The sequence below is a fragment of the Daphnia pulex genome, chromosome 10, assembly GCF_021134715.1.
Source record: "Daphnia pulex isolate KAP4 chromosome 10, ASM2113471v1".
NCBI lineage: Eukaryota > Metazoa > Arthropoda > Branchiopoda > Diplostraca > Daphniidae > Daphnia > Daphnia pulex.
The window spans coordinates 14,242,940-14,258,997 of record NC_060026.1 but is presented as its reverse complement, the minus strand read 5'-3'; the positions used below and the strand labels follow the sequence as shown (position 1 = coordinate 14,258,997).

Here is a 16,058-nt window from a genome sequence, read left to right as displayed (position 1 = left end):
TATGTCTCGCGTGTGCTCACGCCAGCATGGCGGCCGGCAGCAATATAATCTGCTGTGCATGTGTGTCTCGTTCACGGTCGAGCCCGTATTCTTCCGTGTCATCCGCCCATCCGCCTTCCGTTTTTTGTTTCTTTTTCGCTTCCATATATTGCCTCCGCTCGCGCGTCTTGTTGCTGCGCTCCCATTTTCTAACATCGTCAAACAACTTTTTTATTTTTTCTCTTTTGATTTTTCACGGGTTTATATGGCGGACCGAGTTGTTTTTTTCTTTTCCGGCAGACATTATACATTACGTGCGGCGTATATTCTTTTAGACACACACATCCGATCGATAAGCTACCACGGTTTGCCCTGGAGGCTTTTTAGCGCTGTGTATAGGGAAAAAAAACAAAGAGCAAATGATGATCATTCCTGTGAAAAATGTCGATTCGCATAATCTGAATTCCTTAATCGATGTCGACATGTTTGGAAAAAAAACTATTTCAAATTTCCCGCTAAATTAAATTTAAAAAAATAAAATAAAATAAAACAAATGGATGGAAAGTCGAACATTTTCTCGGGAAAGTACAAAGGTATATTATACAAACGGACGTCAGATGTACACCGACGGCTGGCGTCTATAAGTTTCGTCCTCGTCTATCTATTGGGGATCGTCGTCGGTGTTGGGCGACGTCGAACGACGTCGCCGCGCGTCGCTCTGCTGACATTTAATCCGGCGTATACGCTACTGGATCTGTATCTAACCGCCCCAGTCTACATCCGACCGTCATCCAGTGAACATACATACATACGCCACATTCCTTTTTCCTGTCTCTACCCCCTGCTGTGCTACTTCCGGTGGATAGAATCTCCAGCATTCGCGAAAAGTGATTTTTTCGATAATTCGATTCCCGCCAAAATTTTGAAAAAAAACGAATCTACAATAAAAATGGCGGCTATATTCAGTGATTATTTGTGGTTTAAATAATTTATTTTAACGCGCCAAAAAAAAAAAATTCAAAAAAAAGGAGAAATTATTATTCCGAAATAAAATTTAATTGTGGTGATTGGATTTGACTCGATGTGGCCGTCATCAACCGCAGTGTTTTCTCTGCTGATACTCATCTTACAATCCGCATGCCGAGCCGCGGGTAAATATTTATCATAGATTTGATTTCCAACACATCTAAGATAAAAAAAAAGAAATAGATAGAACGGCCCTCATTTGCATTTATAAGAGTAAAGCCAACAAGCAGCAGCATCTGCTTGATGTTGTCGATCGATTTTTTCACATCTATATATATCTTATAGCTCGATCTCAAAGACACCATGGCACAATTTGCATATAAATATTTCTTTCTTGTCGTTGGGCGGCACACGCAGAAAGTGAGTCGGTGGTGGTGCTGGTGGCCGAAGTGCTAGCGGAAGATGGAGGAGGAGGAGGGCGACACCAGCATCAGCCGCCAGGCATGGATTATTATCATCAGGAATCGACGTTATTGGCAATGCCTGCAGAGCAGCAGGATCAGACGACTGGCGGTGCAATAAAAGCCACGATTTCCAACAGTCACCCAGCCGTCGTTAATAAGCCAGCAGCAGGAGGACTAGTACAGCAGCAAAATCCTCCTCCTCAGCTGATGCTTTCAGCTGCTGGGGTCACGGCAACTGCCAAAAACGTGACTGTCGCTCACGGCAAAACCGCCCTTTTGACCTGCAAAGTTGGCGCTGGCCTCTTGGACAATCGAACGGTAAAAAATGACAAGTTTAAAGTAAATTAGACTCTTTTAATTTTCAGCATGAAATGATTCGAAATCTGCTAAAATCCCTTATCACATCATCATATATTAACATAATTAATTCATTATCCGCCATATTCCATTTATTATTATCATTAAGAACATATAGGCCTTTAAGATGAAATTATGTGATGGCTGTATATTACATCTTTTGTGCAAATGCGCTGGACCGCCACCACACCGCCGCCAGCAGCCCGGGGTATTCTATTGTGTGCCATCTCTGCTCTCTAATAATAATCCCCTTTTATAAGGAAATATAATATATATATATGCCATCTCTTTTAAGAAGTGAAAAGGGTGGGCTGCTGGGAAGGGGGGTTGGTTAAACTCTCTCTCTATAAGTGGAAATCCTTTTGATGTCGCTTTAGTCGAATACTAACTGTTATTAGGTCTAATTTATATGCGGGGAATCATCTACACAGCACAGAGCAGCACATGGATCGAGAGAGAAATGAACTATATTGATGATGACAATTGAGTCCTTATTCCACCGCCATCGTCTTGCGCACGCCCACACAAATTTCATGTAGGCCTATATAGACCAGGAGCATCCAGTATCAGCAAAAGACGTCGCATTTATTGAAAATTGCGTCCTGCTGCTGTGATGTATTATAATACAGAATAGACACAGAGAAAAGACAATAAAGCTTAAAGCATGTATATTATATATCTCCAGCATCTATATCTATATACTTTTGAATAGCGCGCTGTAGGCCTTAATCTTTATAGAAAATAGAGTACGTCTTTGATATGATACACATTTTATGTAGGCGTTCAATATCTAAAAGTGATTTTGATTTGTTAATCAACACAGCGTTGAAGGCCTAAACCTATAGCTAATATCTATAATCGAGAGATTGAGCGTTTTTCACTATATAATAGGCCTACAAAATTTCTGCGTTATATATTTCACCTCCGAATAAGTCCTTTTAATGTAGCTTTCTCTATACACTTAATAGGACTATAGCTTATAGCCTTATATCTTATTCAAAAACTGAAAATATGCTGCATCTGAGAATAATAAAATTGGGGATCCGATCCTATAATACTAATACGCCCATATATAAATGCGCTCGTATAGAGATAGTCTCTCTCTCTCTCTCTTGCTGCTCTCCCCACACACGGGTAGATCATGCCTGTATAGGTATACATACTGTAGTAGCCTACATATCTATTTGTAAGATTGATATCGATCGGATATATTTCGTTTCTCCTGGAATTTCGGCCCGCATCTATCCGCTTTTCTCTCCTATAAAAGCGGTATAAAAGCTTTCTGTCTTCTTCAATATGCAAACTGACGTCTCTCTATTATCGGATGAAAATCTGCACCAGCAATTCAGAAATATAATACAACATACATCTATGTATGCAATTTTCTTTTTTATTCTTTCGAGGAAATGATATTAGGGCTATTTGGGGATAGTATATAGCCGATATAGCCTCTATATATTATGTGTGGACAAGAGGTGTATTAGGTATTATATTTCGATTGCGTTAGATTCGTTTCTCGCTGTTATATAATCAAATAAAACATTCTGCATGGCAGCCCTCTGGCCATGTATATATACCGATAGATATCAAAGGCGGGGGGTTACCAATTGCCTATATATTCTCTCTATTATATAGTATAATATATAATCATTTCGCTATATATAATATTAGATTTGATGACGGTGACAAAAGTCATCATCGTGCGGCCAGCAGCAGAGATATTCGGGCCACCCCCCCCCCCCCCCAGCACGATCCAATATATATTCCACACCGAAGGCGTTTATTTTCTTATCTCTCTGCGACTATACACATGCACAAGGCACACATCGCCACGCCCTTATAGACAGGAGCGACATCAGCACACAGCTGGGTCTCTCAAACATCCATTTGGGTCTTTTTTGCCACCCTCTGCTGCTCTATAGCTCAGCAGCCTATTATATGCTGTATATACTACATCTTCCTTTATATAACCATCGTCACCAGCAGCAGACACGTCAGCCACTCGAAGCTGTTCAACCAAATAAACTGGCGCCATTTTTCAAAAAAAAAGAATAAGGGCCGGGGAACAAACCTTTTTCTATAAACGGGACGGGTTATAGATATATATAGGCCTATACATATTATATACAAGGGACTGCAATAAAGATAAATCTACTACAGCCGAGCTCTTGTAATTCAATCAGAAAACTGCTCGATTAACTTTTGATAGCCTCTTCTTCTTCGTCTTTTTTTGGTCGACGCAACAAAAGACCCAGTCGGTCCTCAATGACCCATGTAAGAATTTATATGGGACTATATGGGAGAAAAATATCTCTTGTGCTGCTGGGCCTCGTCTCTCACTTTGCAATAGATGCCAAAGAATGGATTCGTATATAACAGCAGCAGCAGCCCTGTAGATTATATTGGGCGGTTGAGATGGATGGACGGACGAAACTCTCGACAGGTCCCAATCATTTCCTTGTCGCTGTCGTCTTTATCCCCCCAGGCCAAGGGGAAAAAAAACATCGACTCATCTTTCCGAAGAAATGTGTCGAAATGATTTTAAAAATATTTTAAAATGACATTTCGCCTCAGATGTTATACTCTTATCGTCAGGATAGTTTCAGAAGACCGTCGTGAGTGGAGAGTAAAGTATCATCATTTGCATGTCTCGCACGGGACTCGAACTCACGGCCTATCGATTGGGAAACTAACGCCCTAACCGAATAGGCCACCAAACGCCTGCAATTACCATGCCAAGCGTTGAGTTTTAATCGGGAAAAATTCAAAAAAATTGGTTTTAAATTTATTCCAAATTCAAAAGGAATTGCAAATAATTTGCTTTTGATCGCCAATGAACTATTCAGAAGACTGTTGCGAGTTGAGAGTAGTAAAGTGTATCATCACGTACGATTCTACGAATATTGTCAACGCCTTAACCAGCGAAAACGTGCTGCTACACTCATTTCCACCCGTTGATTTGTGTGCTGTCCATTAGTTAACAAACAACAAACAGCACCTCGCTCCCTTGCATGTCCGCGTGTGTTCCATTAAATTGCAAAGTTTCCCGAGACACACAGCACACAGTCCGCAGCAGCAGCAGAGCTGCGGAAAAGGATATCACAAAGTCTTGTCTTTCTTGTTTTCCTCCGCTGGGCGTTCATTTTCTCCCGGCATTAAGAGAGGGTGGAGAACCCAACTGACGCGTTGATTGAAAGTAAGAAGTTGATTAAACTTAATGCATCTATAGTACTAATATATCCCTAAATGCAGCAGCAGCAGAAGCTATATAGATCCAAGGTATATAATAAGACTTTATAAGGGGGGCTGTATAAACTTATTGCCGCCGCTGCCGTTTTGCGTTCGACAGTCTCTCCGTCGCGACATTCAATTATATTCCCGCGCCTGTGCCTTATACATGTCCCCTCCCGTTTGCCGACATTCGTGCAAATTAGAGTTGATGTCATCAGGTATAGAATAAAAAGAGAAAAGAGAGAGCACAGTCGCGTATATGCATGGTTTATTCAGTCACGAAAAAGACGCACCGAGCTCCAAGCGGCTTATGCTGTAAGCTAATAATGGCGTTTATACTTAAATATTTCATCAGAGTTTGAGAAAATATGTTTATTTGATTTTTGGGTGATGGGGCTGCCGTTCGTATATTCCCGCCGTTATATACAAGGCGGAATTTTTGAACGGCGAATTTTAATATGCGATGAAGCGGGAAACAAAGTTTGGAAATTCTGAAAGTGAACAAGAATAAGAAAAGTTGCCAGTGGCTGGCTGCGCCGGTACACTCTACTGTACTAATACCCCGTTTTTAATAATAACCTATACGCCGAAAAGTTGAGATGCAAATTCTCACCTATACACGGTCGCGCGACATTCACAGGGGAGAAACAAATTAAATATTCATCAAACTTGTGTCGTAAGGTTCGCTCTATATAGTAATAAAACTGTAACCGAGTTTGAAAAAAGATAAAAACACATTTGATGGAAAAGAGTTTTGGCGTTAAAATTTTTTAATGATTACGCGGAAAATAATAATAATAATAAGGGCGTGGTCTTTTATAGATTTGAATAAATATTTTAGCCTCCGTTGCTATTTATAAGAGGATTTGCCAGCGCTGTCTTAATAATACATTCTAAACGTCCCATAAACATTCACAAATTCTTTCTAATGTTGATAGAATAATAATAATACGTCCAACCTTGATTAAAGTTTGATTTCGATTAAAATTTGAAATGATTTGTTTAATAGCAAGTGGCGTGGATCCGCTACTCGGATTTGCAGTTGCTGACGGTCGGCAATCAAACGGTAAAATCAAAAATAAAAATAAATCAAAATAATTATTTTTAACGATAAATTTATTAATTTAAACAGTACACGGCCGATCGACGTTTCAGCGCGGGCATCAGCGGCAACGGCGACGCCTGGTCCCTTCAAATCAGGTTATAGTCAATCAACTTTTTTTCATTCTAGAAAAAGAAAAGTAGAACTGCTGCTGCAGCTCGGATGTAACTATTAGACTGTAAACGCGGACGTCAGTCCCGCGTCATATCGATTTCTGCACCCGCCGTTTTTTTCTCTTTCGTGTGTGTGGGTCTGTTTTCGACGATGAGACAAATTTGATTTGATTTTTTGTTGTACCGTTGATGTCGTTTTATCGATTTTTTTTTCTTCCTTATTTGCCACACCCTCTGGGCAAATGTTTGAACGACTTTTTCGTGTACACACACAACAGCCACGTCCAGTTCAGAGACGAAGGAGGATACGAATGTCAGATCGGAGTGACGCCCCGCGTCAGCCATTACATCCACCTCTCTGTCGTCGGTAATACTAAATACGATCAATTAGGTTTTATTTTATTTTTTAAAAATTTTTCCCGCGTTGATTTCAAATTTTTTTATTTTTTAAATAGAACCGACGACGGTGATTCTTGGCGGCTCCGAGATGCACATCGACATCGGCAGCACAATCAATTTGACCTGCCTCGTCCAGCACACGCCCGAGCCTCCCGATTACGTTTTCTGGACTCACAATCAGCAAGTAAACACACAAAAAATGAAATTGAATTAATAAAATAAAAAGGGAGAGAAATGAAATTGCGTTGTTGACCTAGTGAGCTGGCCGATCAATATAGATACACCCAACAACGTTGTAAAAGAGAGAGAAAAAAAACAAAAGAAATCTACTAGATTGATCGTTATCTTTTTGTATTATTTTAGTATTTTTCTCTATTCTTTTAATTCCGTCGCAGCAGCTGAGCTCAAATTCACGCCGACACTCTTTTTCTCTCCCCCCTCCACTCTTTAAAAAGACAGATAATGGTATACACACTCACTGCGCAAAGCTTCCACTATATGTTGAGCTGTTATAGAAGCACTTGAAAAAAAAAATCGCCCAAACGGATTGTGTCGTCCTCCGGTTCTCTTCCATCGTCTACAAAAAAAGAAAAGAAAAAACCGATAAACTCTCTCTTCTCACATCTTCCCACTCACTCTGTATGTTGCGCTGATTGCTGTGGACACACCCCATAGAATGTACTGCTGGCCCTACAGCTGACGTCCTTTTAAACTGTGAAACAATCAGAGAATGGGGGTGGGGGGGGGGTCTTATTTTATAAGACGCGGGTTAATCGTTTTCTTCATTTTTATTTTGTTCTTCTTCTTGTTTTGCGCAGTAGTAATGATTCAAACGTGCCCAATTGGCTCAATTTTATTTTTTCTTTCGTTTATCCCGCTTGACGATGTACTACTACTACTTGGAACGATATTTAAAAAATAAAACAAAAGACGGTGAATTACGATTCGAAAAGAGGCGGGATCAGCGTCATGGTCGAACGCGGAGCTACGACGCTCAGTTCTCTACTCATTCAGAAAGCGGCACGCAGAGGTGAGAATTGAAATTTATTATTAAATAAAAAAATTCTTAAAATTTTTTAATGAATTTTGAAATAATTAGATTCGGGAGTTTACGTCTGTTCACCATCGTCGGCACCGGCAGCTCAAGCTTCTATTCACATTCTAGAAGGTATATTGATGTAAAGGGGGGGGGTATAGGCTACTATATCTTCTCATTGGTTCATCATTAACGGAATTAAAATTTGATCCCGATTTAATTATGTACATGTACTAATATGCTTCTAAGGGAAGAGATTGTGCTGGGAAGAGCTTAGAGGTTGTTTGTTTGTTGTCGTTGCTGCGTGGATAAGACGATATTTAGGAATTAGGGTGTCATTTCCGCCCAGAAACCCCGCAGAAACATGGTTCCTGTTATCCCCCTGAAGCTCTTTTTATTTTTTTATTCCCTTCTATTCTCTGTTCCGGTTGAACGCAAAAGACGTCATCGCACCAAAAAGGGATCGATGTCTTTTGTTTTATATGCGCAGTCTAGTCCTACACAACATTTTTTTATTATTTGGACAAAGTAATACGATAAAGTAACTGTTTTCTTTTTACTATATGGTCGACCCTAAATACGTAAGGTTCCGCCCTATAGGGATAATTATTTTAATTCCGGTTCACACGACAATTTGCAATCGTCTAAACCGGAAATGAGAAAAACAAATTCAAATATTTTATTTTTCCATTTTACAAATTTTCGAATTTATTTATTTATTTATTTTTTTGTGATAGGTGAACGACCGGCTGCCATGTACAGCGTTGCCCGAAGGCCGTCTATTGTTCGACTGATGACGTTGATGTTGATAAATGCCGTGATTTACCTGTCGGCACGTCAACGGTCACTCCTCTGAGAGTTTTTTTCGTTTTTTCGTTTGTTATTTGATGATGAAAACTCTCCTTGTTCCATTCCTCGGCTCCAATCAATTATTATTTTGATTATTTATTTTTTTTAAAGAAAATAACTTTTGCACCATTTTGATGATTTGTTCAGTTTTTCCAAATGTTGTTGCGTTTACTATTGACTGTTCTTATTTTATGTTATTCAACTACATACAAAAAAAATTAACAATATTATCTAACCTTCCACGGGAAAATTTTTTTTCGCATCAGAAATTTGTTTTTTTAAATTAAAAATTATAATAATAAATATTTAACGAAGACGACCGGATTTTAATGAAATTTTTAAATATTCCCTATAGGTATATATACATAAATATATTAGCATCTCGATGAAGCTGAAAAAAAAATGTTTTAATTAATTCGTGTCAGCACAGCTGACATCATCTGCTCATTTATTCATTTTAAAAAATTTGTAATTAAATCTTACCAAAAATTCAATAAAAAAAAACCATAATTTAAACTGTGTTTTGATGACCTTAAATGAAATTTGGGTCGATGAACCGAATGTGTACAAGTCAACAAAAATTCATTTTCTTTTGCACGTATAAAAATACTATATGTGTATGTATGCTCTGTGTGTATACGTGCGTGTTTGATACACCGGAAAAAAGTTATTATTGCTCCCTGGTTGATTCGAATAATCCCGGATGAAAAACCCTTGGTTATCCTGTTTTTTTTTGTCTGCTATTTCAAAAAAAAATATAACAGTTCTTAAGAAATAATAATAACAAAATCTACTTAAAAAATTTTATTTCAATAAATCTTTCTATAGCGAATAAACCCACCCGTAAGGGAGATATTTTATTTACAGCTTTCCTTTTGATTGTCCAACAATCTTTTTTGCCCAGCAGTTCACGTTTTGTATAGCCTTTTGTAACATAATATCTTTGTTGTTGGATGTTGAATATATTTTCCCGTATTTTAAATTAGATATATTCACTCGCCGACTATTTTCCAGCGCTAGGGTCAATGATAAGAAGCGCTCTAAAACCGGATTGAATCCAATGAAATGCTGGGCCGATCGAATAGAAATCCTTTCCATTGTATGTCGAACAAAAAATTACTTCAAAGAAATTTAATCCCAAAAAAATCACGACATTGAAAATGCTCAAAAGTGGTAAAAAATATATAAACAGCTCGATCATATTGTGTCGGGGCTGAGGGTGAAAGGCCATGGGCATTGCAGCAGTCGACTCTTATTATTCAAATTTATCCTTTTCCTCTCCGTTTGTTGTTCATCGCGTCGAGTGACGTTGATTTTTCTCTCCCTGTTGTTCATTTTTTTTCCACACAGATATATCTTCTTCTTATTCCAGAGCTTCTTTATTTGTCTACTCCGCACCGTCTCTCTCACTCACCATCCAGCGGATGCGTTTCCTCCGCGCACACAAAAAAAACCCCAGCAGACTGCTCTGACGTCTCTATCCTTTTAAGATTTAAAAATATGTATAGACATACACTCACGTAATAAGAGAAAAAAGAAAAGTAGAATATAAAAAGAACTGAAGATGCAGCAGTTGCCACGCGCTCGGAATTCTTCGATGGCTACCGTTCCCCCTTTCTTATATAAATGCAAAAATATAGAGGCGACGTAAAAGTAGACGAGGAACTTGTCTTGAGTACTCACAAGTAAAAAACAACTTTTTCTTTTTTTCTTGGCACCGTCTGGTTGTTCAAAAGGAAATCGTGGTCTACTCTCGTCAATGTTTTTCAGCACCAAACCCTCCAGACGAGAACCGAACGTGTTCCCTTTCTTATGGTAAATAATAAAAGAAGAAGAAGATGTCCAGACAGACAGAGAGTTTGTACAAAGGCCAAGTGCATGAAAGTTTGAGCGAGATGGTCGGGAATACGACTGCTGAATTTATTTCGTCGGTGTGTGGTTTTGGCGTGAATTTTCAAGGGCGACGATGCCGTTTCGATTATTTGTTCGCCCTTCAAATTTTGATGAATGCTGGAATTTTGTTTATTTCGGTCCTTTGTTGTCGGTTGAGAAGATGCACATATTTATTGGGATCGTCGTTCTCATCCTGGGTTTTTTATTCGGACGAAACTGCGTCGTATTATTCACGCTGCAGAGCTCATATATATTTCGTTCACGAGTTGCACATTTGGCCGCTAGGTGGTTGGCTGTTTACAGATGGAAATGAGAGATCTGGTTTGTCTGTGATAATTCAAGTCGTAACTTTTTCTTTTTAAAAAAACATCTCGAAATGCAATCGAATAAAGATAATAGAAAAGACGATCTACTAAACGAGTTGGCATCTGATTACGCCAATTATCTGGTTGTTGATTCCAATGATGAGGTAAGAGCTAACACCAGAATCTTAACAACAACTCGAGTTTCAAGATTTATGTTTTTCGTTTAGTGGTCGAAATTGCAATCAGTCATCCAAAACCTGTCCTCGAATGTCGAGGAATTCTCATCACTGCTAGAGAGTGTAAGATAAAATTCATATCAGCAAATTTATCAAACGTCAATTTGATTGATGATGTAACAGATCAACGTGGACACTAGCCTCTGCGTGGATAGCTTGCTTCCCCACATTGTGGCTCACTTCAATCAAGTGAAGAAGACATTCCGTCAAATAGACAAACTGGAGTCTGCCGTCAAGAAGGTGGAAAAGAGTGTCAGCTCCATGGAGACCGAGCTCAACACTGCCGAAACCTATCTGGAATCAGAGAGTGTGTTCAAGACCGTCTTCAAACCATTCCTGGTAACCCCAAAAGCGTGTACTTAATCCTTTACCAGTCCATTATATTCATTCGACATTGCATTGCAGAAACCTTCTAATCCCACCAGCCCAGTGCCTCCCGTCTACAAGCCTGTCGACATATTCAAAACTGAGACCCTGTGGGTAGAGGATTCCAGCGCAGACTAAAAGGTTAAACATATTTTCAAAAACATCATTTCCAAGAATTTATTTATATTATGACGCGTCATGGTCATATACACATTGTTGTACACAAGAGGGAGGGGATTTGTGGTCGAGATTTCTTTTTCTTTATAAATATACAAAGTAAGGCACTGTTGCATGGAAAACACTTTTTCTTTTTCTTTTTTAGCTTTTTTCGAATCAAGAGTCAGGCGATCGATAAAGTAAATCAAATAGAATATTTCAATTCAAGAATTCGATCCTTCCTGCTGATGTCCTTCGCGTCCGGCTATCACAGTCGCAGTGTTATTTGGGGGGAGACTACTTATGGCACTCGTTTGGGGTTCAGCAGCAATGATCGACTCTTCTTCTTCGACGACATTCTTCTCAACCGATTTAATGTAATCCCCTTCCACAAAGGGCGGAGGAAGCTCGTCCATTGTCACCACCACGACGTTATCGTAAGCCTTTAGATGTTGATGGAAGAAAATAGAAAAAGAATTCGATGAAGTAATTCCTTTCGGATTTTTATATGGCGGATCATAAAAATCTCTGGTGGGGAGGAGGTGCAATAAATGTTAATACCTGTTGTTGTTGGTTGGGTTCCAGCTGGCCGGATCCTTCGCCCAAAACGTCGCTGTAGGAAGGAGGTGGATCAAAGAATCCGATCACTTCAAAATAGGAAGGCGGCCGTTGAATGTCACCGATTGGAACGTTGCCAGGGCCTCTGACGTCATTTTCAATGCAGTAAGGACCTCCTTCGGCCATTTGCCTTCGGGCTTCTCTATGCGCAGATCGACGGCTGACACGGGACTGCTGTTTCTGATGTATTTAAAAAGATAATTCAATTATTCCTCGCTTTAAAAAAAAATATTCAAATTTGTTTGATACCTTGTGAACCCACCAGGCAGCCATGACGCAAATGAAAACTACCACAAAGACGCCAGCGCAAACGACAGCTCCCCACCTGTTTATTTATTCAAATTTATCCATTTTTAATTTATTCGAATAGCTGAAATTATCTTTGTTATTAAAACTTACGTAAACTGATCGGCCAAGGTGACTCTGGACGATCCTCCGGAATGATTGGCTGAATTCAAAGTGTTTTGGCTGGACGAGCCGCCGCCACGTCCGCCAAATGGCAATAGTAAACTGGGATTGAATTCCGTGCTGCTGGGCTTTGTCGGAGTCAATGGCGACGGATGGCCATCGTCATTCAAGTACGGGAGCAGCGGGGCCAGTAATTCTTCAACCGAGTCGCTGCTGTCGTAATTGACGTCGTACGTCGCCTGTCGGTTGGACGGCACCATCCCTTTGAAAATGGCCATGTTGATGAGTTTACTCAGACGGGCCATTTCCTCCCGGCTTCTCGACTGCTGGACATCGGTCGGACTGTCGGCATCGCCCCGGTTGAGATCTGATTGCAAGTCAAGAAATGACTTGTGGATTGCGTACAAATCCATGACGTCAGATTAATGAATCTTGTCGGTTATATTCCTGATGAAATAATATCCACCTAAAGAAAAAGAAATTTGAGTGTAATCAGCGGAAGGTCACGATTGGCAATGATATAACTTTCATGAAAATTCTACGAATGACGTCAACAGCAAAAGGCTCGAATGTAAAATGTATACGACACGGCTGCAGATCTCGTCGAATAAATTAATCTGACAAAAAAACCTGAATCAAACTTTTCCCCCTAAATAAGAAACTGCAGCCCAGAGGGTTTTTTACAACGGTGCACTAGGGCAAGAACCGAAAATCTCGTATCCCGACACACAACTTTCACTGAGAATCGCCGATATGTGAAAAATTCAAAGCAGCGAGAAGTAAAAAAATAAAAGCAGGACAACTCAGACAGACAACTTTCCCTCGTGTGTGTGTGTTTAATAATTACGTTTTACCTGTTGAATAACAAATGAAAGGGAAAAAAAGGAAAGGAAAAAATGTCGGCCGTTTAACATCCCATTACAATAAAATAAAAACGAATCGTTAACATTTAAGAAATAACTATGACAAACTAATGCGTCATTATACGGATCGTTTGTTTTTTGATGATTCAAACAAGTCTGAAGGGCGTTTTGGCAGATGGTCGGGGTTGAAAGGTTCCCATTACAAACAAATTTTGAAAACTTATCGACGAGTTTTACGTTTCAATCAAACAAAATGGGTCTAAACAGCATCTCTGACGTGACCGCTGACCTTTTTTCGCGATTAAAAATTGGTTAGAATTGCAAAATAAACTTTGATATCGGATATCGTCAAAAAATAAAGCTCAAATTTCGGTTATTTGCGTTCGTGCTCTTTAAAAATGTCGTGAAACGAAATAAAAAGAAGAAATGCGACAGTGTTGAGTGGGGGGTGGGTAGCTAAAGGGGTAGTAGGGGAAGGGGGTTAAAATGGCGTCTGCCAAAATAACCCTACACGCTTCACAGTACACACACACTAACCTCGTCGTCTTCACTCGCTGCAGGATTTTCTACTACACAGCCACTTCCAAAAAAAAGGTAAGTCAACTTTTTCTTTTGTGTAGATTTTGTGTTAAGAAAACACAATCTCAATTCGGTGTATTCCACTCGAACCAGAAATGATTTGTTGGAAAATGGCCAACGGAACTGAACGTTGTTGGTAGTCGGAATTTCTTGGTTGCCAGGCCACCACGCGTAGGGCACATTCACTTTAGCACAGTTAAACAAGTTTTAAAACTGTAATTCTTTTTCGTTGTCTAATTATTAAACTGTGGCTAGAGCAACTAACGCGATGAATCGCTATCCATCGAGTCACTTTCTCAACTGAGCATTTGAGCTCGAGCTGTTTTCAGTTAAAAACCCAACTCTGTGAAAAGCTTTTTTTTATTATTATTCTCTCTCTTTCTCTTTCGTTTTCTTCACTTCTCTCCTTCTTCTTCTTATTCTGCTTTTCAAAGGCCATGGGAGAGGAGAAGGACCTTGTGGTTGTTTTTATTCTTGTGGGGTGGTGGTAGGAGGTGGCGGAAATTGTGGGTACGACCTCCCCGTTTTTTAACGTCCGTTTCGTCTAATATAATCTTTGATGGCTTCCAAATGAAGTTTTATACTCACAGGAATATCAGGTATAGAAATCGTAACGTAATACTAAAATCCCCCCCACCAATTCGTGACGTAATCTGGTAAATCTGATACGCAAGTCCTTGTCAATTATTAGACGACTGAAAAGTTAATCCCCGCAGCTTATAATTGATAAAACACTACGACCTTAAAAAAAAAGTTATTAGCTCATCACCAGTTGTCCTACATGTTAACTTTGATAAGAACAATTTTTTGGATTCATTTAATTTGGATGAAGAAATAAAAAACCAAAATTTGAAATTTGAATTGCGTTGGGCAGAGTTCCCCACAGCCGCTAGGGATTGGTTGGGATTTTTCGGGTTTTTTTCTTACCTGGTGATGACGTAGTCAATAGCCCCTCACGTACGTACCACGGGTACCAGGCACCACCAGGTACGACGAGCTTCTTTTGTACACTGTTGTCGACACCATTGTTGTTTCCTTCTTCTTCTTTTCGTTTACTTTCTTCTTCTTTAACTTTTTCCTTCGCTACGATAAAACCGGCAGCCCGTTTCGACTTTGTGTAGGCTTGTACTACACTGTATAAATTGTTGCTACACACCTTCATAAACCTCGAACAGACTATGATCGTTTTTTTTCATCTCATATTTTCTACGTCGGATTTCTCTCATTGTTCGAAAGCGGAAAGAAAATTGCGTCATTTTATCTAAAAACGGAGCGCCGAAAATTCGGATTCTTTGCCTTGTTGCGGTTTGAAATTCCCGCGTCGATTTATCAGAGTGTGATGGATTGTAATAGTTGTAATGAATCTTCAATTAGTTGTTTGAATTGTAGCTTCATTTGAAATCATTTCTCTGCTTTTAAAAATGGAGGGTAGAATTTTTGGCAGGCCATTTTGCTATGCAACATTTTTTGGCCGGGAGCCGAGTGGTCCAACTCGCGTGTGACTGGTACACAACAACAACAGTGGCAACGCACTAAATATAGCGATTAATTCACGAAAATTGACTGCACCAGACGACAGGACGCGGAAATTTAATTTATTTTTCCTTTTAATCGAAAATCCCGCCAGAACTATTACGTATTTTCCCGCGTCCGCTCTCTCTCTCCCGGGGGCTGATATTGAAACAGCCGGATATCCCATTGCGATTGGACAGTAGCCTCAGCATCCGATCATTTTGTGGTTTTTTGATGTTTGAATTCGATATCATATCAAAATACCCCGAGGCTTGCGCGTCACATTATTTCGGGACTGGTGGTGTGCAGTCGGGCGTGACTGGAAAACCTTGATCGACTCGGCGCAGCTGAATATTTCCAGATGGCACCAGTTGATTACCCAGTGCGACGCAGTTTCTCTTTTTTTAAATTTTAAATTAAAATTTTACACGCCGAAATTTTTATTTTTTATTGGGTTAATGTCGAGAGTTTCCTTACGATTTTATACGAAATGTCGAGATAACAATTTTTTTGGTTTTCGGTACCCAGTCGGATCCGGTAGGCTAAAAAATTCCCGAGCAAAGGATTTTCCTTTTTTATTTCTGTAACCGACGCTGTAACTAATTTAGACACGTCACACGGTTGGC

General features: G+C 39.6%; 3 protein-coding genes and 1 long non-coding RNA gene across 6 annotated transcripts; 2 read left to right on the top strand and 2 right to left on the bottom strand.

Annotated features, from left to right (window-relative positions):
- Window positions 1-740: 740 nt before the first annotated feature.
- On the top strand, window positions 741-9,478 carry LOC124203860 (zwei Ig domain protein zig-8-like). The gene is made up of 9 exons (XM_046600731.1): window positions 741-1,130; window positions 1,363-1,727; window positions 6,007-6,063; window positions 6,130-6,197; window positions 6,491-6,579; window positions 6,668-6,795; window positions 7,542-7,641; window positions 7,711-7,779; window positions 8,385-9,478. The coding sequence occupies exons 1-9, from the start codon at window positions 1,061-1,063 to the stop codon at window positions 8,501-8,503; spliced, it is 1,065 nt and encodes a 354-aa protein (XP_046456687.1). The 5' UTR covers window positions 741-1,060; the 3' UTR covers window positions 8,504-9,478.
- Window positions 9,479-9,612: 134 nt separating this feature from the next.
- On the bottom strand, window positions 9,613-10,618 carry LOC124203877. 2 transcript variants are annotated; one of them, XR_006878659.1, is made up of 2 exons: window positions 10,180-10,618; window positions 9,613-10,113 (listed from the first exon to the last, which is right to left on the bottom strand). It is a non-coding gene; the product is annotated as an uncharacterized LOC124203877 (long non-coding RNA). The 2 variants fall into 2 exon arrangements; XR_006878658.1 differs by having other exon boundaries at window positions 9,613-9,978.
- A 40-nt stretch (window positions 10,619-10,658) lies between these two features.
- Window positions 10,659-11,942, top strand: LOC124203876 (breast carcinoma-amplified sequence 4-like). Of its 2 annotated transcripts, XM_046600761.1 has the most exons (5): window positions 10,659-10,858; window positions 10,922-10,993; window positions 11,054-11,269; window positions 11,336-11,437; window positions 11,619-11,942. In XM_046600761.1, exons 1-4 carry the CDS (start codon window positions 10,766-10,768, stop codon window positions 11,432-11,434), a joined length of 480 nt encoding a protein of 159 aa, XP_046456717.1. In that variant the 5' UTR covers window positions 10,659-10,765; the 3' UTR covers window positions 11,435-11,437; window positions 11,619-11,942. The 2 variants fall into 2 exon arrangements, with proteins under 2 accessions (XP_046456717.1, XP_046456716.1); XM_046600760.1 differs by lacking the exon at window positions 11,619-11,942 and having other exon boundaries at window positions 10,660-10,858; window positions 11,336-11,585.
- LOC124203863 lies at window positions 11,460-12,891 on the bottom strand. The gene is made up of 4 exons (XM_046600734.1): window positions 12,470-12,891; window positions 12,320-12,395; window positions 12,014-12,250; window positions 11,460-11,895 (listed from the first exon to the last, which is right to left on the bottom strand). The coding sequence occupies exons 1-4, from the start codon at window positions 12,889-12,891 to the stop codon at window positions 11,677-11,679; spliced, it is 954 nt and encodes a 317-aa protein (XP_046456690.1). The 3' UTR covers window positions 11,460-11,676.
- Between the last annotated feature and the right edge of the window lie 3,167 nt (window positions 12,892-16,058).

Coding starts and splice junctions, on each gene's coding strand:
- LOC124203863 (XM_046600734.1), bottom strand. CDS start 12,891: ATGGATTTGTACGCAATCCACAAGTCATTTCTTGACTTGCAATCAGAT. Junction 12,396..12,469: donor ACCTTGGCCGATCAGTTTAC/GTAAGTTTTAAT, acceptor ATAAATAAACAG/GTGGGGAGCTGTCGTTTGCG. Junction 11,896..12,013: donor AACCCAACCAACAACAACAG/GTATTAACATTT, acceptor CAACATCTAAAG/GCTTACGATAACGTCGTGGT.
- LOC124203860 (XM_046600731.1), top strand. CDS start 1,061: ATGTGGCCGTCATCAACCGCAGTGTTTTCTCTGCTGATACTCATCTTA. Junction 1,131..1,362: donor ATCCGCATGCCGAGCCGCGG/GTAAATATTTAT, acceptor CGGCACACGCAG/AAAGTGAGTCGGTGGTGGTG. Junction 6,198..6,490: donor GCCTGGTCCCTTCAAATCAG/GTTATAGTCAAT, acceptor CACACACAACAG/CCACGTCCAGTTCAGAGACG.
- LOC124203876 (XM_046600761.1), top strand. CDS start 10,766: ATGCAATCGAATAAAGATAATAGAAAAGACGATCTACTAAACGAGTTG. Junction 10,859..10,921: donor TTGTTGATTCCAATGATGAG/GTAAGAGCTAAC, acceptor TTTTTCGTTTAG/TGGTCGAAATTGCAATCAGT. Junction 11,270..11,335: donor CCGTCTTCAAACCATTCCTG/GTAACCCCAAAA, acceptor ATTGCATTGCAG/AAACCTTCTAATCCCACCAG.